Source organism: Lepisma saccharinum, chromosome 1 (genome assembly GCF_977018435.1).
Source record: "Lepisma saccharinum chromosome 1, izLepSacc3.1, whole genome shotgun sequence".
NCBI classification, from domain to species: Eukaryota; Metazoa; Arthropoda; class Insecta; order Zygentoma; family Lepismatidae; genus Lepisma; species Lepisma saccharinum.
The window spans coordinates 201942360-201968871 of NC_139229.1; the positions used below are offsets into that span (position 1 = coordinate 201942360).

At 37.6% G+C, this 26512-nt stretch overlaps 1 protein-coding gene across 1 annotated transcript; it reads left to right on the forward strand.

Moving 5' to 3' along the window:
* The first annotated feature begins 824 nt into the window (after positions 1-824).
* Positions 825-26512, forward strand: LOC145978276 (uncharacterized). The gene is made up of 3 exons (XM_083110798.1): positions 825-963; positions 17150-17294; positions 26217-26512. The coding sequence occupies exons 1-3, from the start codon at positions 961-963 to the stop codon at positions 26378-26380; spliced, it is 312 nt and encodes a 103-aa protein (XP_082966924.1). The 5' UTR covers positions 825-960; the 3' UTR covers positions 26381-26512.

Below are 26512 nucleotides of genomic sequence, written 5' to 3' on the forward strand. Positions count from 1 at the left end.
AGAATGGATATGTACATACACACAATATTGTCGGGTCCTGCACCTCCCCACCCCCACAACCCGCGCTCCCCAACCAGCTTCAGGTCAGCAGTGTCCCGAATTTTCACTTATGAAATATAACAAGCCTAATAATAACAAAAGTTTAACCCCCCTTACGTGAACTATATATACGACCACGGTTTTGCCGGAAGTATTTTCCTAATTGCTGAACTGTAAGTTTTCGTGACCTTGTAAATCGGACAAAGAAATGTCTATCGATAAATAAATTGGGTATCATCCTCAGCTCAAGTAGAAGACGCTCACGTGTCTTCGTAAAAATAACGACAGATAACGCTGTTAGTTCCATTTCTAGTACAGAAAATAAAAGAAATCACATAAAATTCGTTATCGCTTCACGGTCAAATAACAAATCTCATCTTCTTAATACAAGCTTAAAAATTAAAATATGAAAAATTTGATATTATTTTTCTCGCTCGAGGAATTTTATTATTTTTGATATAACTGTCTTCAGCGCAACACTTCTATGTTCCATAATTTCAAAAGACCAAGTCCAAATAAAAAGTATCATAAAACTATTGTGTTTTAAATGATAATAATAAGAAACAGATGAAGTTCTTCACTCTGGACCGTGATATTTTTGTCACAGAACGAATATATAATATTATTTTATAAGTGAAAAAATAGTAATACGAACTATGCCAAACAAGGTGCATATCTATCTGGCTTTACGGAATATTATAGCTTCATAATAAAGCATGGACAAAATTTTCTGTATCGCTAGATTTATTACGATGCATTATAATTATTAAAGAAATTTTAAGACGTTGAAAAAATTAGAGGCCTGAATATTCTTGCACTGAATAATTATAATTTGAATTGGGCATTTTTTTAAATATAAAAGCTAAGGGAAAATAGGAGTCTGCAGTTACTTGTCCACAGGTAGTAATCAAGTCTACAGAAATGGTAAGTAGAAATTCTTCTACTGTCAGTGAAAATATTAGAAATATTGAATTGCTTGTAGGTTTGTCCGAGGTGCAGAAATGTTCTAGATCACTTCTGTACTCTGTACCCGACGTTTCGAGGAATAGATTTAGAACGTGTTTATTTAATTCCTGTGTGATGGATAATGTGGATTACGTTAAAGATAGACGATCATTGCTGACTGACATAGGCTTCGAAAGCCACAACGAATAAAGTGAGTTGCTTTCTTAATATGAGATTGTCATAGATTGCAGATGTTGAAGATCACCATGGTCGGTATATGCAACAGATAGTTGTAAATTTTTCACGATTTCTGTGTTCGTTCAATATTCTACAATAAAAATACTTTGATAGGTATACTGGTTGCCCAATTGAAGACAATTGTATTTGTGATTTAACGTTTCGCGATTGTAGCAAATTGCAAAAATTTGGATTTTGTTTGTTTGTTTTGTTAATGTATCTATAGCGGGACTTCATTTTCAGTTACGTAGGGAATTGTTGATATGAAGTATGATATGGAGCAGATTGGAACTTTATGTTTATAATGGGAATTAGAGACAGATAATATAACACAATTACCGGTACTTATTTCAATGAAAGATATTATAGAAAATTACATTTTGGCAAAAGGAATGTTTATTTTAAACTTCTATTCCGGATAATACTTGTTTAGTATATTTTTTGTTAAAATGATGGGTTACGGGAGATGATTCTATTTGAGAGGGGTGTGGTTGTTTGCATTTTATCCCATGGAAATATTTCAAAACTCGAGAAAATATTTTGAAGTTTACTTTCTACCCAGAAATGTACGACATGACAATAGTTTGTGAAATGAAATGAAACCAAATCTCTGCGCAAGTAGAGTCTAAAGAGGTCTCGACCAATAATCACGTGAGAGTGAACGGAATTGCATGGAGGGGAAAATAGACTACCGCTACCAGTATTTTACATCAACGCGTACTGATTCGCTCCGCCCATTCGCTTTCAACCCTTCTCTAACATTAACTGTAACTTTGCTCCAGAGATACCCGAGATAGGGTATAGACATTACTCAAGCCCATAAAGCACGTAAAGTTTTACTTATGAAAAACTCTCACCGGTATGGGTTGATAATAAGATAAAATTCCCTTGCATACAGGACAATGTTTCGTAGGCACATTTAGGAGATCTGTGGGTACACCCACACATTCTCGATCGAGGTCATTTTGGAGGTGATGTGATCAGCACCACACTCCAGCCGAATTTACCTTCCTCCCAGGTATTGATTTGATTTGAGGCTGGGTGAGCCCCAGAGCAAGTTTATGCGGGGACAAGGCGGGGAAAATTACCACATTAAATCGCCGACCTTGAAAATCGAACCGAGCTGTTCTGCGTGGCAGTTAGACGCACTGCGGTGTAGACCATCACGACTCTTCCGATTGATGAAAAATTCAAAAATATTTTCAAACATATTCTTCATATAAATCACAATGTTTATGATTGTGTACAAATTGATAAGTAAGTAAGAAACTAAAAACGTTAAGACTTTTTCCAATTAATTTACTTGCAACATCACATTCACAGTTGAAGTTTGTGGTTGCAAAGTGAGGCAACCGACAGTTATTTCTCCTAAAAGCAAGTGGACAAATTCACACCACTATGTTTAAATGATTAAACTTGACGTAAGGGTTTTATATAAGGGGATTTCATCACATTCACTGAAGGGTGCAAAATGGCCTGATGTACCGACGCACTCAAAAAATTTAAATCAATCAATCTTATTTATACCACATACGAAAGTAGGCTGTGGAAAGGGGGGCAGTGTCCCCGGGCACCCGGGGTAACTTGAGTCCCGAATGTGCTGAAGCCTGTAATGAATTTTCCTGACTTACGTTTTTGTTCCACTGGCCCGTTGCAGGCAGAGACCCAAAGTTGGTGTTCCGTATAGATGTACGTCTTCAGAGATTATGCCACGATTTCCCACTATCCTAAGCAAGGAATACAGGTGGGGTGAATTATGCAAGGTTTAACACAATTAAGCTAATATTAAAACGCTCGCTGGTAAATCTGTGTACATTCATGAAAGAACGCAGCAATTTGCATCTCAAGCCGCAAGCGTACGCAGGATCTTTTTTCGGTGGGGCTGGTATTGTATAAGTGCATATTACATACCTACGTTGGTGAAAAGCTCTCAAATATTTCATAATTACTACTTTTAACCTTCGTTCCAAAAGTTGTTCAAAGACAAAAATGGTAATCTGGAATCATTTTAGGGGGTTAAAATTTAGTAATTCAGTTCTTTACTCCTATCTTTTCAAATTTTGGTTTAAAATTTCAAGAGGATCTGTAGCCCATCAGCATCCCCTGCATACGCCAGTGATTCAAACTTATGAAGTACATTGCGCTATTCATAATTTAAACAGGAAGATCAGACGCTGCCATACTCTTAAAGGGAAGTTTAGAGATATTTTGAAAGTCTTGTGATGATATATATATATATAAAAAATGAAGCACCATTTTGACGAACTCTGGTTCTGACCAAAGTCTTAATAACCGAGAGAGCTAGTTCACAGTATCAATATTTTATCCGATGGTAAACAAAATTTCCTCACAACAAGGCAATTCCTTTAAACGCATGAAAGCAGTTGTAGACACATACAAAGTGATGCAACCTTCTTCTTGTGAAGTTCTACAGACACTGAACTTGAAAGAAATGTAAAAACATTTCAAACTCTTAATTCATTCACAAATATTATCAGCTAGTTCTTTCAAGTACAAGATGATGGACGTGAATTACGTGAAAAGCATGTTGATCTCCTTATGATACAACATAGTTCATTGAGTCCCGTGTTCGATACCCGGTGGAGGAACAAGTGGTTAGGATCCCTCATTAAACTGTAGGTCCAGTCGCGGTTATCCTTAATATGTATAACATGGACTTTAAACCAAAACTCAGACCAAACTAAAGATATAGTTCATTTGCTTCGTTATACTGAAGAATACTCTGCCTCTTTCATGTCCCTTGCTGCCAAAATGTATTTAGTGGGGGAGTCCAAGGGGTCCGGACCCCCGTCCCCCCTCCCCATACACTTACCAAATACTAAAATTAAATAATGAAAAATATATTCGTTTAGTCTTTGTTGTATAATTTCCTCTGAACTTATAGGAAGACAAGGATTATATAAGAATCATACGGCTTTGAAGAACAAAAACGACTTACCAAGTACTAAAATTCGATGGTTAATAATTTCCTCTGAACTTTTTAGAAGGCAAGGATTATATTGGGATCAAACGGCTTTGAATGACATTGCAAAGAAGATTTATGTACACTACTACTCAAAATAATATACATAAAATATTACTACATGTAACATCCTTCATGTAATTCGATAAATATTCAATTATTAATCTATTTGATATTAATTTCATTGCCAGGTCACTTGTTTTTATGTAAATTAATCCGATCTTAACTACAGGTAAGCTACGTAATGAATATGCGCTGTTATATCTCTATTCTTATACAGTCTTTTTACCTATTCGTGTAACAATAATATAATATCAATTTATGTATTGTAATTAGTATTAATTAGATTTAATATAATAATTTTAAATTAAATATTATTCTTATTACTACTATTATACTACTATTATTATTATTATTATTATTATTCCTGAGACACTTGGTTCGGACCCCCCACGAAACATATTTGTAGATACGTGCCTGCTTTCTGCCGCTTTCACATTAGCAAAAGCAGACAGATGGTTTTCTGAATTGAAAATTATATAAACCTATTTAAAAGTTTTGTTATTTAGAGTCACCTTTCTGCCACGTTTGGCTAATTGCGAAGCGATGATGAGAATGAGTGATGATATGATGGGATTGATGAAGGGACATTCACTAAGAACACCCATGTCCAGACCAAAATTTGAATCCGGGATCCCTGGCGTAAGGCGTAGCACGTTGTGCTAACAACTTCGACTATTTGCTCAGTTCCATGAAACAAACGCTTTAGTGGTATGACTTTACTTTCATCTGAAAATCACAGAGCCAAATGATCAATTTTATGAAAGTAATCGAAGCTTGTGCAAGCAAAATGTCACTGTAATCAAGGGGTCCCGGTTCGGTACCCGATGGAGGCACATTGCACAGTGGTTTGGATCCTACCTTAAGGAGTAGGTCCAGTTCCGAGTAGCCTATATGTGCATAAACGGGCTAAAAACAATAATTCAATTCAATTGAATGCTTGTGCAGACAGACAATCAAAGTATTAAATCTTCAAGAATTTTAATCAAGAATCATCTGCTCGAATTCCATTTTCAATACGATTCTCTCTTATTGCAGTAGGTAAACTGTTCATGTTAGTCCCCCCACACCAGTTTAGATAAGTAATCGCCACTTATTTGTGCATACATTTTTAAACAACAAAAACAACATGTAACAAACGCAAGTGAACGAACACCGCAGTATTACGTTCTCATCAATATCATAAGAATTAATGCAACACGTAAAATACAGAGAATCACATGACTCTGTATTAAACTACACATCTTCTTAATCCTTGACTCTAAAGGCACGAAACAAAAACCATTCCATGGAGGGAATCATTGTCTAAGAATTTGGTCTAGTGACTTTAAGACGTAACTCACGTAGTTTCTTACATATTTGCTGTTCTTCGTAAGTGTCCCTTCATCAATTTCATCATGCTGTCCAACTTGTCCAAATTTCTGTTGCCAAGTTCAAAACACAATGTTCATCTAACCCACGTAAAACTTTCTTGTGAACACTTTAATTAATACGTTTAAAATATCAGAATATGCCACGAAAACGTAAGTGGAAAACAGCCTGCTGTTGCCTCGGCTCGGTAAGGTTGGTCAGTTGCAGAAGTATGTCCTTCTTTAATCCACAAGGCTGCATACTTTTTGGCAGGGAAATCTTTGATGACTGGGATCGTTAATGGACACGAATGATTTGTGAATTGGGTTTGTAACACAGTTACGAAATAGTGTACTATATGCTTTCAATTTCGTTTATATGAGGGGGATAAAAACATGCCTGGCAGGGATAAACTATTTTTTTTTATTTTGTCGGTGATAATTGTGTGTGTGTGGGGGGGGGGCTCCGGCATCCCACTCGTTAATTTGCACAGTGACTGAAGTAGTACAGTGACTGAACTAGTGCAGTGACCCTCCATACAAAACTGTCACTGGCGTACGCACAGTGAGGTTGATGGGGCTACAGCCCTCTCCGAAATTTTGAGAAAAATCAACATTTCCGAATAAATGCGGTGAAGAACTCAAGGAAAAAACAAAGTGGCAAGTGAAAACCCCCCGTAAAATGACGCTGATTGCCATTTTTGACAGTGAAATGTTTTAAAATTATGAAATATCTTGTCGAGTATTTCACTCCCTCCAAGTAAAGCAATTCCAGACCCTCCCGAAAAAAAAATCCTCCATACGCCAGTGAAAACTGTCCCTGTTAGTGTAGGTGCTTACGTCATTAGTGACCTGAACTATATTTGGCTCCAAAGTTTATGAATTTCAATTTAAATATAATTGCAAAAAGAAAATATTGTTGCAATTATAGTTAGGAAAGCGACTTGTCCTGGTATGCCAATTGTGAAACCGGGCAGGTGAATCCGACCTACTTGACTGGTGTTATGAATTCTTCTGATCCACTGCTGTTGAAAGAACAGACTACCGAATGGAGCAAATCTAGCACAAAACAGAAAACATATAACAAAATATGCTTACCTCAACGAAATGCAACTCCGGAAGGACGAATGCTTGTAATAGTTCTAGTCATGGTGAGGAGTGAATGAACTTCCACATGGCAATGCAACATGGAGAGTGTGGTAGGACGGAAGTTTAAAAAGCAGTGCTCCTCAGCACTCCGTGGCAGATACAAGCCTCTCTTCAAATTTCCCGAGGGGGTTGGTTCGCCAGTGTTGCATAAGTGTGAATCTTGCAAGATAAAAAAGAGACACGGAATGGAACCAATCAATGTGCAGTTTGGAGTTTGAGTGTATTTTGTGGTTTTTATGGCCAGGAGTTTGAACTAGGAATATGCAAATACGATTTCTATTTATGCAATGGTGAGTACTGTATTATTATTTTTGTATTTTTAATGTTTTAATTTGCATTTTTGTTACTTTTGTGTAATTGCAACAGAGGACGGAATGGTGATTAGATGAACTGGTGATGGGACACTCCAAAAGAAAGAAATATCTCTGTTCAGGTAGGGTCTCGAAGCTCTGTAGGAAGACCTTGAGTGAACCACTAAACACACTCGGGTACAGCAATGGCTTTATTATTTATTATTATTATCATCATCTTCATCATCGGAATGTAATATTAGAAGTGAAATCGCGGTATCTACCGGCGTGGAGGCCGCCTTTATGGCAATGACCCTCTGTTGCCGCGTTTACCTGCCAAGGAACTCGCGGTCAAATTGCCAATCTTCGGGAAGAGCCGACAACGTTAAAATTCCCCCTCCCCAAAGCAGCAATTAGGGAAACAGGATTTTGTCAAAATAACCGTTCTGGGCTGTGATTGCACACTGGTTCCTAGCTTGACTCAGCTAGCAGTAGATGTCCGTAAGGTTGAAGGCAGGCACATTTCCCTCAAGATGGCGCTGCTCGCTCCAAGCACTGCTGAATATTTGTGACGAGCTTCAGCTTTCAGACCGGAGTGACGCCCGACACGGGAGTTTCACACCGAAGTGACAAGCGACAAGGTCCCTTTCAGTCTGTTTAAAAAATAAGAAAAAAGTATTCACTACGCATGCGCGACCAACAGGCCGAGGCGACACGATGAGGAAACGGCTCAGCGAGTTGTGTAAGAAAGAGAACACTGCAATGGTGTTGATAAAAATGTAAATGTTCTGCTTCTTTCCATAACTCCACAATGAAGTTGAACTTTGCATCGAATATATTCAAGCAACGCGTCCAGCAACGGACCCAGAAATAAAATAGTGGGGAATCAGATAAAGGAGTGAAGTATTTTCTGGAGGGGGGCAGTCACAATTAATATATATCCCAAAACACATCACACAAAAATCTGCACATGGGTTTAAAGAGCATTTATTTATCTAGTTTTTAGTATTTGGTAGGGTGGGGAGTGGACAGGTTGACTCACCATCCGCAAGCGCGTGCACACATAGCATACAATCTTCATGTTCCAGCTCACTATATATATATAGTGGAAATGATGTTGATGCAATATTAATGATAGGCGTTTCTAAAAGAAAACAATGCGATATTGGTACATAATCACACGTTAGTACATATTTATCTATATTTCCATAACGAGACCATTTATTAGTTTATATTTATATTCTGGCAAGTAAACATTTGTTTGAATGGGCAAAAAAAAAGTAAGTGTCCCTACATCACTTTCATCAACTCACGTTGCGAGGTCAGTGGCGGATAAAAGACGTTCACTCGGAGGGGGCGGATGTCTATATGACGTCCCCTCCCCAAGTTTTGGCGTCCAACACCCACCTCCCTCTCACACCCACCTATCAACGGTCCTGTCATAAAATGCTGCCACGTTTATTGTGCACACACCACTCATATTAAATTTCGTGAACCACAAAACAGTACCTATGTTACTTCAAATTATATTACCAGAAATACATTTCTCATAAAGCAAAATAAATTTGATATTTAAGTTCAACAGACGTGACTTGAGTTAGAATTTTTCATTTAAGTACACTTTATGTACAGATAGACTAATCGGGACTGAACCTACAGTTGAAAGTATGATCCGTAAAACTAACCCCTATATTTCTCCACCTTGTATCGAAGCCGTGACCCGTTGTTTACAAAGCAACGAACAAAAAGTGATTTCCCCCATACAAAATGCTTTCACTTCAAATCCTCAGGATTCAAACTATTTTTCAAATGTCGCTATAAGTGACACGTATAGGGCTTTCAAACTGTGTATGTATATTATGATATCTATTGACAGAATCACAACTTTGTGACCGAGTGATGATGATATCTTACTCTCCTGTAAACAAAACAGATTCGAAACACTACATCATAGGAAAATTTCGGAGCGAATGCAGAGAAGTTCGTTTAAAATCATACTGAACTAAAGCTTGAGCCAAAGTTAAAACCGAATGGTATTTGTAGGAAAACGGAGCGAATTGTCCCCTCTGGATGCTGTTTCTTCTCTCTTCCCTGTTTGAAAATTATTTAGTGCTTGGAGCATTTCCCTCCAAAACAACTGTTTCAGTTTGAAGTTATATGTTCTTGCAACGCTCTGTGTTAGTTTTGTAATCATCAGTATTTCTATATAATAATTCAATCCGTGAAGGCACATAGTGGTTCGGATCACTTTAAACTGTAGGTTCAGTCCCGATTAGCCTGTCTGTGCACAAAGTGGGCTTTGTTATTTGATTAAACACAAACTCAAGCAACAGATAGCACTATGAACCAATACCGATACCGATGCCGCTACTCTTACCGATTCCAACCGATACCGATATTTGAAAGTTGTAATACAGTAAAACCTCATTAATCCGGACTAATGGGGGGATAAGTTGACCGGTTTAACGAAAGTCCGCATTAATTGAAATAACCTAAAAGAACAGTAGAAAGTGCATTAAAACTCCGTTTATAGCAACAAAACACGTTTATTATGGTGTATTTAAAGGGCATAGGCCTAAATACTAAATACACTATACAGTACATTACAAAGTCTGCGGGAAAGAGAATTTCATCAGTGGTTGACTGCCTTTTATTTGGGAAGTTCTCTTTTTGACTTATCTATAGCCACATTTAAAACCTTGAATTCTGCTTTCATTTTCTTTTTTTTCTTTTTCTTTGCCTTTTGCCTTTTGCCTGTCCGGATTAAGCGATGTCCGGCATATCGTTATTCGGATTAACTAGGTTTTACGGTATTTAAAGTTTGTTCAAAATATTAATCAATATTAGTGTGTAAATATTCTTCTCCAATTGCATGCATCAATTTACCAAGAAATTTATTTTAGAATATTCAAGAATTAAATTAAGGATATGAAAATAGATGTTATGTAATCACAAAATACAGTTTTTCGTGGAAAATTGGCACAGAAGAAAAATAAAGTTTGTTTGAATCTTGCATAATTTCCAGATTTCGCGAAATTATCCCGCAGCATTTTTGTGGACCCCATGAAAGACCAACATGACGAAAAAGTATCGGCTGGTATCGTTAGATGAATTTCAACCGATACTTTTCGATTCCGATACCGATATTTATAGGACACACACAGTATATGAATTACGCAAATTATGTATTAATAACTGAAAAATATGAAATAAGGCATTTCGAAGGAAGACAATCGCACACCCCGCACCCCCAAGATCCTCAAGTTAGGGTTGTCACCCCCGTAACACTTTAACCCCCTCTGTAGATCGATAGTAATGTCTCGCTCCAACCACATAGGAAATATGCAAATGACTGGTGGGTGCAACATATGAAAAATTCCCACAAGAAGAAAATGAAAATGTTCACTGGCCCCTCTCTCCAATCTACTGCGGCCTTAGCAAGTGCCATAAAATACCAAAATGCATTTATGCAAATTTATCAATAACTAAGAAAAGAAAATAAGGCACTTGAGAATTCGATAGTCTCCTGAGTCCCCTACAAGATCCTCCCATTTAACCCGCCCTTGCAAGCTACTAAGATTGGTAGTTGTAGTTCACGTAAATAATTTTCGCCACCAAGTTTCAGCGTCCAGGGCACATGCCACCTGCTGCCCTCCCACCTACGATCTTTCCACAGTGAAATCATATGAAAAAATGAAAAAGTGAGGAGGCTGAAGTAATGGTGGGAATAATCTGGAATGAGAGTCATATTTAATATAGACCGAAATACTATACAAAATGCCCATTTGAGAACAAATAGTATGTATTTGTCTATTATTATTTACTGGTGGGGGGGAAAGAGTCAAGACTGGGATGGTTGTTAGCCCATCATTCCCATCCCCCACAGCTCACCGTTGTTGTCACTGCTTTGCCATGCGTGATGAAAAATACCCTAATATATTTTTAAAATTTGTCCCAACTGTGTAAACATCTGAAAAACAAAATAAGGTTATCACTCACCGCCTCCTATCTTTCGTCGTCTCCTATTTTTGTCACCTCTTATCTTTATTTGCTTTCACCGTTCAGTTTCCATTGTAGTTCCTCCTGCTCCTCCAAAACTACCGCCCTATGGAGCGTCGCAAAATGCCATAATAGTTACTTTATTTCATTTCAACCGTGGAAATTATTTATCAAAATCTGTAAAATGAAATATAAGGTCCTTTTAGGTTCTGTGTCCGCCAGATCCCAAAAGCCAATGTAACATCCACCCAAAAGAAAATGAAGCACCCCTCACCCATGTTCATGTCATAATCCACGTAAAGTATTTAATTAGGACAGTGTTTCCGGATATATATATTTTTAGCTTTAATGAACACTTCACTTGAGTTATTCCTTTTCTACATCTAACATGTCACTATCGCATCAAATACTCTGTAGTGCAAAGTGGAAACTCGATGATCTGTTTTGCGTCTAGTATGAGCAAGGTTTACCATTAATCAGGGGATAAGAGATGAATTGCCACATCAAACTACATGGTATGGATATAAAGATAACTCTTAACATATTTAACGTCATAAGATGAATTATCATTTATAATCTGCTTAAATTTATATGAAATAACAATGTTCGAGTTCTGTTAAGAGCAAATACACTGCATATTTGGAAATACAATAGATAATTATATGAATTTAAGTAAAGACACGTATTGACTTTTACTATTTATTTCTTATTCTCATTTATTGTAACATGTATATGAACAAAATGTACAATTGTTTTCCACTAAGAAAACTTAATATTTTGTAGAAAGAAAATAATTAATAGTAGCCTATTTATTGAACCACAGCTTACACAGTACATTTTTATGACGAAATAAGAAATCTTAAGTTCTCAGACAATCACGTGAATGGTAAGCCATGTTACTCTTTTTGCTCTGTTTTTTGATTACTCATTGAAAAAGAATATCAGAAGTAGAACGCTTGTATCGTTTTCAAATTAATGTTTATTTACAAGACAAATATATGCTAAAACAAACTTTAGTATGAAGATATTAAAGGAAGTTTTTGTTTCTGAATACTGGACCTTGCAAATTTATCATTTATCTATTATTTCATCATTTGGAATTTGTGCAAGAATGTCACTCCCACTACACAAAACAAGCAAACTTGACAATCATGAATCCCCCAAACTGGAACGCAACCTACTTTTAAAAACCTATAATCGAATATCACCCCAAGACCGTGGATTCATTACCTCCCCAAAATCGTTCATCATATCCCCCCCGATAGTTTTAATTCTTGTTTGTTTGAATACAATACCATGTTAAAATGTCCATATATTTTTAATAGTTCAGTATTCGAAATTATGGAAAGCTGGCACATTGATTGGTTATGGGTAATAAGTAAAATTATATAAATATGCCTTTAAACAGTGCGAATGGAGAATAGATTTATGAGATTTATATAACACACAATTTGAGTATTTAGCAGAAATTGTTACACAACTTAAGATAGAAAATTCAACCTGGGCAAACCAAATAACATGCTGCAGCCGTGTGACCGATTCAATTATTGTTTCATGGGACATTACAGAACCTTGGCTATTAATTCCTTCCCAAGCTAATTGCGAGAATTTAATACGGTTCCTCCTTCAAAGAATTCGCTCCCTCTGCTTGGGATAAATATAATTATTTTAGTAATTCATAGCAATAATTACGTGTATTCTATCTTCAGTGCAAATGCCACTTGTTATAGTAAAATTGTCCTGCGACAAGGTGTTAGAAATGCGAAGAAATTTGATATTATTTTTTTTCTGTTTTATCGGGTAACGTGCAAGGTGTTACTGTACAATATGTAGTACACTTAGTACAATTATTACAGCATAAAGGAAATTAATACTACAATAATACGACAAATAGAAGTGCATCATCCAAATGATGCACCTGCTTTAAATTGAGCAGAATACTAACATTATAAGCAATATATTGTAAGAAGTGATGTTATGAATCAACACCGAGAAAGTAGTTCATGTCTTGTATTGCAGTATATATATATAGTATATATATATATATATAGTATAAAACTTTACTAAATTCGAAACACGCATTATCGTAATACAATATTGCGAGCGAACCGAGAAAGAAAATTTTTGTATCCATTTCTTTGAAGTCTTTCAAGAAAATTAATTCAATGGGATGTCAATACTTTCTTATAACCCTGCGATACTTACTCTTCCCTAGCTCCTCCTTTCGCACGTTCGGCGCCAAAAACGTGTGGAAACCATACCGCTAAATATAATCCCGTAATTATAATATTCGAACTTTCCCCCACTACAGAAATCCATCGACAATCTAAGATTTAATTAACACTTTAGCTCCCCCCCTTAAATTTAATACTCACCAAAATTTCCGTGCCAATTTAGACTTATTGTTTATGTTGAAGAGTGGATGTTGCCTTCTCCAAAACAAATAATTCTCAGTCACCAGAATTTTCGCAACAGTTTAGAGTCTAGACAATAGTAATATACAAAAATTGGATACCCCCTCAATTTGACGCTCAATCCCCCCTAACTAAAATACCCTCTGTAATCTAAGACTTAACACTGATATTCAAGAAATGTATATTGCCCCCCCCCAAACGTTTAAGTCTCAATCCCCCCAGAATCTACGTGTCAATAGGTAAGAGTTGGATATCCCCTTATTATCCTTTACAATTCCCTTGGAAGTCCAGAAATTGCTATTATAAAGCAGCAATGGTAACTTGTGTCCAATGCTATATTGTTCACGTCAAATTTTCATCATAACCCCCCCCCCTCCCAATTGGCTGTACGCAACGGGCGTCCACAAACTCACCTGTGAGTACCCCTGCCCCTAAGTACTTTCTTTTCTTCATCTAATGGATTAAATATGGTGCATTTAAGGTGTAACATTTTTATATATATTTTAGAAATGTATAAAAATGTTGAATTGAATGTTATTTGAAAGGGAACAGACGCCCCCAAAAAATCTCGATGGCGGAGTCTGCGCCGTAGTCCCCCTCGTGGGCACCCCTGACGCACATTGTATAGTTTGTCAACATGTCTAGTCGGTACTACTGGTTGTTTTGTTATAAATAGTGAAATAATTCGGATAATTCGTGTTACAATGCGAAACAGAACGGAGAAAATGGATAAAATATTTGTGGGATTATACAGGTTTGATGCTGAAAAAACTGGGTGAAACAAAAACCACGGTTCAATTTCTGACGTTCGTCTTCTTGGAAACCATGCCCCATCTGAAAATGAAGATCAACACTTTCCTACAGCACTAAGGAATATTTGGTTTCCACTTTCTGGTGATACTGGCAAAGAGAAACTGATAAACTAAACTATCAACCCTCCACCATTACGTTACTCGGTAGAGAGACACGAAAAAAATTTCAAGCAGCCATCAATTGAATATTTACTCATTTGGTGATCCATCCTGAATGAAAAAATGTTTCATTTCAATGGATTTGGATTTGAAGGAACAGTAAAAGACGTAACGACAGCATTTCTTCTCTCACACATCTGAGTGGCTGCAGTTTTTTTTTTTTTGTTTTTTTTTCCTTCGTGAGAAAGGTGTCTCGTTTGCTGCCTAAGCTATTTGATGTTAGCGACCTCTGAATTCCTTGGGAAATTGTTGAGATGCCTAGCTATAATATGAGAGTGGTAAAATTACTGGGAAATCCTTCGTGCAGATGAAGAAATGAAAGTTTGAAAAAACTGTGGCCTGTGGGATTGGTCAGTTCACTTCTGGAACTAAAACATTGTGAGGTTTGCCGTATTCTCATATTTTTATTTGTTGAGTTTGTGCTTAAGTCCGATTTTTGCACAGAAAGGGTAATCGGGACTGGATCTAGAATTTAAAGTGCGATATGAACCACTATGTACCTGTACCGGGTATCGTACCCGGGACTCGTTGATTACAAAGGTACGCCGTTAACACGTATGTACTCTCATTTCAAAAACACGTTTGCATTAATAGGGATTATCTTCGCACTTGTTAGTGGTTCCATTTGTGATATAAATTTAAATACATGTTTCAAAAATATGCCTTCAAAAGTTATTTCGAAAATAAAAAATGGAAATTTAACTGTGATATTTCTGAAGGTCAGGGTATTTTTTGAGGGTGGGACACTCAAGCCTATAACATTGCTTAGTTACGAGTAGTTATATACACGTGTATGTCAAGGACATTTTTAGAGATGGTGTGCTCAAAACTACAAAGAAATAACAGCATTTCCTACTAAATAAATTTAGCCGACCTGACTGAGTTTTTCGCAAGTGTCTCTACCGTAGGCAAATACTGGGAAGGCACCTTGTACAGTACACACAACACTGACTTTTTCATATCACTTTCTTGTCCTTTTCTTCCATCATCCTCCACCCTTCCCGTCTCTGTTAACGTAATAACACAAATAAGTGGCAATATGTAAACTAAACAAAATCATGCTTTCTGCATTGTTGTTGTCTAAAAATAAAGTTTATGTCAATAGGATCCGAGCACTTCGAGTTCTGTCGGTCTTGGGGCTTCAACATGGTGCCAATCAGAGTTCGTTCCTGCCACGTATGAATCGGAACTTTGTCAGCGTCATTAGGCTCTTCAGCCTGAGTGGCAACAGACATGTTGCACCGGAAAATAACCATCTTAAATGCGATGAAACCTGTAAAACATCCACAGATATTTATTCTGGGGTGGTCCCTCTGATAAAACATCAATATTCTTAAAATTCTTCGAACGGACTCCGTAAAGCATTGTAATACTTCCAAAACTGAACCTGCTCTGAAACACAAGAAAAGTGCCTCATTAAGAAATCAATGTGCCTTTGTTAAGTTGTTAGGTTTAGTATGGCACAATATTTTCAATAATACCAGTATAATAAACCAATAAAATTTGTTAGATGACAACGACTCCTTACCACAAGGAGAATATAATTATTCCTTAGATGTTTACTTGTTTAAAAGCTTTGATCCTTTGAAAGGTTTGTTAAGGAGTTGAGACAGTTAAATCTACTTTATGCACAGTAAGGCTAATCGGGACTAGACCTACTGTTTAAAGTGGGATCCGAACCGCTATGTGCCTCCACCGGGTATCGAACCCAGGACCCCTTATTTACAAGGCAACGACGCTACCACTGCGCCATCGCGGAGGCATCGTTTGCTAAGGAGGATTCTCAAAATCGGTCTTCACGAAATCGAGAAAGATAATGGGCGATTCGAAATCGTACAGTTTGTGAAGATAATTACTTCTAACACGTTGCGTGTTTTAGGTTGTCTCAATAGTATAGTAGAATAGTTATTTGCTGCGAATAATACTACTTGCCCTGAGATATGATAATCTACATAGGCATCACGCCAGCATTATACGTACTTATTTTAGCGTGTATTGCATTCTGATTCGGGACCACTTGTAACTTTTTGCATATATGCGATTTACCGCCACACAAGCGGTCATTCTTCAATCTGGTCACAAACTACTCGAGCTGGAAGCATTGTTTTGACGCGACGGCGATACCCAACCCTGCCTGTTGATGACCTGCAAGGGGTGGAAAGGCCGCTCCCTCAAAATTTCGAGAAACATCGAAGTGCTCGGTTCCTACACTGACATCCACATTTTCGCACTCTTGAGTTAACTATGACGGTGCAGACTAAAGCAGGATGCAGGATAGAAGGAATTAGACGAAGGTTACGTTGAATGTACCCTCCCGACATTAACCAAGAAAGACTGAGGTAAAACAAAAGATAAAAATGTATCTTTCAATATCTGCGCACCCATGAAGCCTCTGCATATGATCTTCTAACGGTTAATCAGCATTGCTATATGATAGCATGCAATGTTGATTGGGCATTATCTATTGTCTAGTGCTTTAAACTTTGAACTCTCTCGAAATATAGTGTTAGAATAAGTATAGTTTAGAGCACTAGGGCTCGATAATGCATAATGTCCAATTAATTAAGCTTGCTTATGTAGAACCATTGCCACTAATATTCAGAACTAATAGCTAGTCTATATGTTCTAGAATTTTGAAAAAATGTGTTAGTACATATAATATTAATTTTATAAATTGCTGTCTCAATTTTTTTCTTCTGTTTCCTTGTTTCAGAAGAAACTTGTTCTACTGGTGTTATGTGTGGCGCTCCTGAAACCAAGCATATCTCTAACGAAGACCTGTACGGCGAGAGAATTCCGAGAGGCCGTCAAGGCTGCATGCAGTTCCGCAGGGCCTAAAGTTGATATAAATGAAATAGGTAAAAACCTATCTAGATTAGATATATACTACAACTTTGATCTAGGGCATATTACCTTTCTTTCCTCACCCTGGTCAATTAAACTTCCTACAAAAAGAAAGCTAAATGTCTTTTCAAATGCAATTTTATCCTCCATTCAGCTCTTTATGTCCTCTATGTTCCAAAATAGTGATACACTATTTTATATTATCCACCTGAAGCATAGGGTTTGCAATAAACTTGCCTATGTAAACTGAAAAGGCAATTCGTTGTGTAAATATTAACAGTCATATTTGTCGGCCATATTGAATATCTCAAATTAGCTGTGTCTTGCGTTCTTGCCATTTTGTCAGCTTTCTTGATCACGGAGCTCTCAAAATACATAGGATTTTATTTTAGTTATTCTTATCTCAGTCCACATGATTAATATTTGGGGGGATGGAAATATTTTCAAAGTATTCATTTTAAAGTTAAATATGAATGTTATGGCATTATAACTGATTCTACGAACGCGCAACTGTAGACAACACGATACATTGGATGCCCATGACGGCCGTTGACAACCATATGTCCGCCACTATTCTGGCTGCTTAGAGGGAGCTCAAATGCATAGGATTTGATACTAAATATGCTTATCTTGGTCCACCTAATACATTACTTTCGTCCATGTTCATTTATAGTGAAAAAATTATATATTAATAGGGCAGTTTAAGTTTTAATCGGTTCCATCGAATGCGGCGTTGTCAAAAATGTAGAAAGCGACATGTTGCACTCTCTCAATGTCCGTTAAAAAATTATAGGAATGTAAATTCAATATAAACCCTGTGAAGTCGAAGGTTTGATGGGATCTTTTCGTAATCCGTGCAATTTTGAATGTTTAGAGGGACTCCAAATACATAGGATTTAAAACTAAATATGTTTATCTTAGTTCACTTGATACATTATGTTTCCTAAGTATATTAAGTCCAATTTAACATGTTATGACGAACTGTCATAAGGTATTCTGGAAACTTGAGTTTCGTGTGTGTGTTGCTGGGGTAAAGTTGCCCAACTCAGGTCCTAAGACGATGAACTCGTCTAGTGCAGAGAATTCACGATAGGTGGAATGCCTATGCAATATGAAAACTTTGTTGCTTTAATACTTACGCGAAGAATCGCTAGATGGCTCTGACCGTTGTGCGCATTTGAATTGTAAATTCCTTTGTTTGAGGTCCGATTTTCTCGCGGTTTCCTTATGCACAAGGACATTTTGATGTGTCGGTCACTGCACGCATGGGCAATTCGCAGTTATGGCGCAAAATAATAAAATATACAGCGTTTTGGTCTAGATGCCATTGGTTAATTAACAGCAAAAAGTTTATCTTAATAAGCATTACAATGGGTTCTTTAACGCATGCACATATTTGATAACGTGTGAGTTCTAAATCATGTAAATTGTTGTTTGGTAAAGACAATTGTGCTCTGCGAAAGAGAATGGTAGTTATCGATAGGGGTGCGTGGTGATCGAAACGGGACTTCCGGGAGAAAAAAATGGAGTGAACAGAGTTATGTCACGACAGTGGAGGAAAGGAGAATGGTTTCAGTGCTTTCGGGAGGAATCTGACATCTGCAGTTAGGATAAAACGGCAGATGATAGCATGAAGTGAAAAGCACAACGCAGAAAAAAGCGTTGAAAATGAATCGAGCTCTCGGTTACGAGAGAGTTAAGGAGTGGACTCGTGCGTGCTGGATTCTTCGTTCCCGACACACCAGGTGAGGAAATTAAATTATCTTAAGTGACTTTGAGAGGAAGAAAATTCTCGAAAATCGTGTTTACTACGTTTAAGCAAAGTGTGTTTAAGAGATAGCTATCTCGCGTGTGTTGGATCTTACGGGAAACGGTACTAGTACACGCCACAGACCATGCGTTTTTTACAAAATGGCCATCGACGCCATGTCTGAAAAGGGCTCTGTGCACACGTAAAACGATCTATTTTCGTGCAAGAAACGCATAGCACTTGCCAAAATAAACGAGGAGCATGGTCCAAGATTGGTTCTATGTCAAATTAGGAAGTAATTAGGACTTTTGTAATTCCTTATATAGCATTAAAGGTGCACGCTAAATGACTATGATGGGTAATTTTTCGATCACGTATCGACAGTTATTTCACGTCTCTTAACTTAATGAGGACAGATTGTTGATGCTTTCATACGCTGGAAATATGTGTTAAATTCAATTCAATAAATAAGTTTACTGTTTCTTGTGTTCATATTTACGTACTACAGCATTTTCTTCCATTTGTATTTGGTTGTTTGTGAAAATGTTTAAATGAATAATTCTTCTCTTTCAGAAGGGGGAATTTCGCATGTGTAAATTGGGTTAATGCTGTTGTTATGGAAAGTGGTTATTGTTAGTTGTAAATGATTTGAAATCCTGTTTGAAATCTGAAAGTATAAAATTTCAATCTCCAGCGATCTGCATGCGTCACCAGCGTTACCAGGCAAAGTTTATCAATACAAATAATTCGAACTAATGACATTTTGAACGTTTCAGGATCGTTGAGACTCAGTTATTGAGTCGTTGTTGTCTGGTCTAAATTAATAAATTGAACGAATGTCATGTAGCCCGTCGCAAGATTACGGGACTCAAGTGCAGAGGGGCTGCGTTATTGAATTTTTTGTTGGGTTTCAAGTAGGTTAATCTTTAGTTGGTTAATTGCTGTTGTTAAAGCTAATATTAATAATGGCAACGGAGCAGGAACCGGTTACATTAGATTCCTTGTTCGCCTTTATTAAACAGAGTGAGGAAAGGAATAAGGAATGCACTGAGTCACTCAAAACAGAACTCGCAGCTCATACAAGTAAGGTAGTGGGTAAACTGCAGTCTGATCTAGAGGGCACCAGTAAATGCATATTAGAGCTGCAGCAAGATGTTATTAAAACATGTGAGGGTCTGCACGATCTCACGTTTTCAGTATCACAATACAGGGCTGAGTTGGTAGAAAAAATGCATGAGTCTTTGACGAAGGAGTTTGATTTGTCAGGGAGTAAAGTTGAACTGATGAATGGTGGTGTAACTTCTTCTGCGGTTACCAATTGCATGTGTACTTCACATTCGGTCGAACATGACCACTGCACAGGCACTCTGACTTCCTGGTCGGAAAGTTATGCACAGAGTACCAGCGAACTGAACCGAAACAGAACGTTAGAGCAAAAACACCACAAGGGTAATAAAGGAAAATATTTGATAAGCGAGGAGTGGTCTTTTGGGGTGTCGGGTAACAGAGACGAGTCTTTCCCTGTCGGCTTCTGCACAAAAGATGCATCTTTCCCAAAACCGAGCTTGCAAATTCCTTTGCTGGGTGTTGGTTGTAAACAAAGTGGTTCTCTAGGTTCATCTTCGTTGAGTAAGCGTGTCCACACGGTGCAAGTTGATACAGGGTGTCCGGAAAGTAAGGTGGATTCTCAGTGTCTACACTCAAATTCAGTATCATCTCAGAACAAATCTATCCTGTCTGTTGTGTCTGTTGGGGAAAATAGTATTGACTCACCTTTAGTGTCCATAGTTCAAGATCATTCGGTACACAACGTAGCCACACCAGTAGTTGGTTATCCATTGCAGACTGGTGTGAGGAATTCAGTAATCGAACCCAGAAGTTGCATTAGGTGTGGTCCTATGCGTGTTCTTATGCCCAAAAGAATTGCCAGTATGGCATGTGTCGTTTCTTTCATGAAATTAGGCACTGGTTATTCAGTCAGGTATGGGAGGCGCATCAGAGTTAAAATGAAGTCACCTACTGACTCACTTCCCAAGAAAACTTTGGTAGTAAGTCGAACTGTTGCTGGAGGAAGAGTGTCCCTCCATCCAAGCCATATTAGGAAGAGAAGAACAAAAAGGTCTCCTCGGAAAAGTACCAATACAAAAGTTTGGGGGAAAATTTTGAGTATTTGTCTTCTCTTGGCTTTGTCTCTTTGGTACAGGGTTAGAATGATCTGGCATCGCACTCATGTCAGAAGAAAATGGCATGGGATGCATATGGTTGAGTATGATTGCTCAAAGATGAAGCCTGTTGAGATCATCGGCGCGATCATCACTCTTTAATCAGTGAAAGTAACTTCGCTTTGTAAAAAATGTAAATATTAAAGATAATATATTTAATTTGACGGATTTAATAACGAATGTGTCTTTGGGTAGTTTAAAATAAATTTTTGAATATAATTGTCATTTGAATACTAACTTGTGTTTATTTTGAAACGTCAGTTCAGTTGGGGTCTAGTGTCAAGTTTATAGCTCAGGAAAAATATCTGATGGACAGTCTGTTGCGGAAAATTTGAAATGGGAGCATTTAACAAGTCAGGCAGTCTCACTATCATTTTGGAGCCAACAGCTTTTAAGTGGGCAGTATCATTTTGAATTTGTTGTTACATGTGCATGCAAGTTTCATTGTAAAATTTTGTGCGAATTTCTCGGGTAGAATCGTGTTGATTGGCGTTCTAAAGAAACACAAGGGAACATCAGGGACACTAGATGTTGTATTTGTTCGTCCTGGGGAAAATACGTCTCCACACATAGAAAATGTGAGAACGATAGGGTGTCGAGGGGACATTTGCCATTAGTGTCGGCTTAGTCCTGACAGAAGTTCGTCTGGAGTCTGTATTTTGGAGAGTTTAAGTAACGACATTCAATAGGTTTGATTTCTCTGTATACATGACAGGGTGATGGTAGGGGGTATCTGAGATATGCCACCCGATGGTAACCAGTATTAAAGAGGAAACAAATTAATTTCAATTAATCTTGCATAGCAGCGTGAAATTATAAGACATATAAAACGTATCTTTGGTTTGCTTAAGGCGAGTATCCTCGTTCGGTTCCAGGATTAATAACAAAAATGGTAGTGGTACATTTGGTGGCAGTGATTGCGCGCCATGTATTTACGGAGCTGTTGTCGTCATCTGTTTGATTTAGCTTCTGGTTATAGTGAATTCTCCTTGCACAGTCGCAATTAAGGTTGCTGAGTTGTCCACACATCGAATTGTGTTTGTAAGAGAAACATATTTCTGGCTATCTGACACACCAAATTTTGAGTTTTATGGGATCTATTTTGAATATAGATATTGTGTATTAGTAAGTTTAACATGTTAAAGGGTTCTGGGATGTTTCAACTAGTTAGCGAAGTATATTCCCAATTATGCCATGGTGGCATACCCGGTGGTTAATAGCAATGCTAATACCATTGTGAATAAATTGTCAAAAGTGTACTTTGTTCATTTGGGAATTCCTCAGAGGATAGTTTCTGATAATGGACCACAATTTAAGTCGAAAATTTTTCAGAATGCAATGAAAACATGGGGGGTACAACTTGTTTACACTCCGGTGTACCATCCGAGCTCAAATTGGGTAGAGCGCTATCATTCGGAGTTGAACCGTTTGATGAGAATACTCTGTAATTCCAATCATAACAAATGGCCGGAAAGAGTACCTGAAGCTCTGCGCCTTCTGAATGGTTCAATTTCGTCACAAACAGGATATTCTCCAATGGAGTTGAGATTAAACATGACAAAGAGTTTGACCGATATACCGACTCTGGGGGTCGATGCTAACAATGTCACTTGGAATGACAAGCTAGTTATGGCGAATTTGTCTAGCCTCAGTAAAAGGCAAAATAAATTGAAGCAACAAAATGCTAAGATGGATGTGAAACCTGTAGTGGGAGAGGGTATGCTAGTCTTCGTTAAGAATCAGATCTTAAGTGGCACCGGAGATAAGGTGATAAGGAAATATTGTGACCTCTTTGTCGGCCCTTATCTTTGTGTTAAGAACAGTAAAGATTCCACGCTTTCATTGATAGATTGTGTGACAGGAGAAAAATTGGATCACCAGTCGATAGAAAATTGTAAAGTTTGGAAATGTTCAGAGGACAAGGTAAAAATGTGGGTGAAGAGATTACTAGATTTGAATTTGGAAGGTGTGGATGAAATGTTACAGACGATGGGGTTTAGCTGTGAATCAGACGTTGTAGTTAAGGACAGTGTAAATAAAGATGGGGTAGGGGAAGTGCAAGGTTAAATTTTCTCGTATGGGTAAAGTGAGATTGAGCCTGCGGCGGGCGAGTTGACCAAGTAGGTGAAATTTCTGCGGCGTACTAGCATGCGAGATGAGCCTGAAATCTTCCTGATTGCTCCAAAATAAGGTGAAACATTTACAATAGTTATTTGCTCAGATAGAATGAATCCAGAAGCAAAATAAAAAGTTGTTTAGGTAGTTCCATGGGGGCTATGTTTAGTTTGCGGGTGAGGGCAGGTATGATGTGGTAAAGGTCAAGTTAGGTTATGCTTGCGGCGGGCTAATAGTCAAGTAAGTATAATGTTGCGGCGGGCCTAGGCATTTATTTGTTTCCTGCTCCAACCAAAAATATACAAGCCACTATGTTCTGCAAGACGCCAAAACACATGCGGGGTTCCTTCTTTCTGGAGAATGATGGAGTCACCAGAGTTGGTGATCCGGGATGTTTCATATTGTAAACAATAAAGTAATATGTCTGTATATATTAAATATGTATATTAGTGAATATGTAGAATATGAATGTTTATTTGATGTAAGTCTAACTTTAGTATTGCATCAAAAGTATTGTGTGAGGGTTCAGCCCTATGTTGGGCGCCATTTATGACGAACTGTCATAAGGTATTCTGGAAACTTGAGTTTCGTGTGTGTGTTGCTGGGGTAAAGTTGCCCAACTCAGGTCCTAAGACGATGAACTCGTCTAGTGCAGAGAATTCACGATAGGTGGAATGCCTATGCAATATGAAAACTTTGTTGCTTTAATACTTACGCGAAGAATCGCTAGATGGCTCTGACCGTTGTGCGCATTTGAATTGTAAATTCCTTTGTTTGAGGTCCGATTTTCTCGCGGTTTCCTTATGCACAAGGACATTTTGATGTGTCGGTCACTGCACGCATGGGCAATTCGCAGTTATGGCGCAAAATAATAAAATATACAGCGTTTTGGTCTAGATGCCATTGGTTAATTAACAGCAAAAAGTTTATCTTAATAAGCATTACAATGGGTTCTTTAACGCATGCACATATTTGATAACGTGTGAGTTCTAAATCATGTAAATTGTTGTTTGGTAAAGACAATTGTGCTCTGCGAAAGAGAATGGTAGTTATCGATAGGGGTGCGTGGTGATCGAAACGGGACTTCCGGGAGAAAAAAATGGAGTGAACAGAGTTATGTCACGACAGTGGAGGAAAGGAGAATGGTTTCAGTGCTTTCGGGAGGAATCTGACATCTGCAGTTAGGATAAAACGGCAGATAATAGCATGAAGTGAAAAGCACAACGCAGAAAAAAGCGTTGAAAATGAATCGAGCTCTCGGTTACGAGAGAGTTAAGGAGTGGACTCGTGCGTGCTGGATTCTTCGTTCCCGACACACCAGGTGAGGAAATTAAATTATCTTAAGTGACTTTGAGAGGAAGAAAATTCTCGAAAATCGTGTTTACTACGTTTAAGCAAAGTGTGTTTAAGAGATAGCTATCTCGCGTGTGTTGGATCTTACGGGAAACGGTACTAGTACACGCCACAGACCATGCGTTATTTACAAAATGGCCATCGACGCCATGTCTGAAAAGGGCTCTGTGCACACGTAAAACGATCTATTTTCGTGCAAGAAACGCATAGCACTTGCCAAAATAAACGAGGAGCATGGTCCAAGATTGGTTCTATGTCAAATTAGGAAGTAATTAGGACTTTTGTAATTCCTTATATAGCATTAAAGGTGCACGCTAAATGACTATGATGGGTAATTTTTCGATCACGTATCGACAGTTATTTCACGTCTCTTAACTTAATGAGGACAGATTGTTGATGCTTTCATACGCTGGAAATATGTGTTAAATTCAATTCAATAAATAAGTTTACTGTTTCTTGTGTTCATATTTACGTACTACAGCATTTTCTTCCATTTGTATTTGGTTGTTTGTGAAAATGTTTAAATGAATAATTCTTCTCTTTCAGAAGGGGGAATTTCGCATGTGTAAATTGGGTTAATGCTGTTGTTATGGAAAGTGGTTATTGTTAGTTGTAAATGATTTGAAATCCTGTTTGAAATCTGAAAGTATAAAATTTCAATCTCCAGCGATCTGCATGCGTCACCAGCGTTACCAGGCAAAGTTTATCAATACAAATAATTCGAACTAATGACATTTTGAACGTTTCAGGATCGTTGAGACTCAGTTATTGAGTCGTTGTTGTCTGGTCTAAATTAATAAATTGAACGAATGTCATGTAGCCCGTCGCAATGTACTTACTTTTCACACAAGCTTTCACCACATCATGTAGCTTCATCAGGAGATAAGACAAGAATAGTCAAGTTAAAACATGGGAAAGGTAAGGTAAGTTGGAGCTGAGGGTAAAGTAAGATGAAGCCATATAATGTGACGAAAGCTTGAGTAAAAAGTAAGTACATGTTAAATTAGACTTAATCTACTTAGGAAAATGATGGCATGTGGTGTAGCTACGGTGTAAACTATGCTTATCCAATATTATCTTTAGACCATTTCTTGGAAGACATATTTTTAATATTAATATTCAGTATAAGTTTAAGTAGGACCTTTTCGTAAATCCCGCGTGTGTACTTATCCCTGGTGATATATAACTTTAACGCTATATATTATGCATTGATGTTGACTCAATATCAAGACTTTGGGGTTACCTACCGAGGATCGAAATCCGCACCTTTCGCACTTGCGTTGAGACAATTAACCATTTTTCTGTTTCGTATTTATCACTTTACTTTGCTCACGTCAGTATGACAAATAAAACAGCCATGACCTAGAATTTGAATCATTATTCGGTTATTAATGTAACATATTTGCTGTTATTGCTGGCCACTCTCCATTTGATTTTAGTTCACATTGTTGTTTCCATATTTGGAAATGTAATTAGTTTTTTTTCCTTTTTTCTAGTGAAAGTATTTCCTGTGTGGGATCCCTTGCGGCCATTTCTCGAAATGGAGCAGAAATTGAAACAAGTCAAAAAAACAAATCCCCCTACAAACGCTGCCCAACTCTTCCACAGATGCTGTGTCGACGGATGCTCCCACGCGGACCTCGTTGGAGCCTGCTTATGAATATCTTCGTATCAACATACTCACACATTTACAAACAACTCAATTTTCTACCAAATATCGTCTACAATGCATCAATGTATTTAACACTTGACAATAAATTTTCAATCTAATGGTTGTGAGAATATGAAGAAA

What these genes read in the sequence shown, in the direction of transcription:
- LOC145978276 (XM_083110798.1), top strand. An exon ending in AGTTGATATAAATGAAATAG is followed by an intron (nt 17,295 to 26,216) that starts GTAAAAACCTAT and finishes CCTTTTTTCTAG; the next exon opens with TGAAAGTATTTCCTGTGTGG.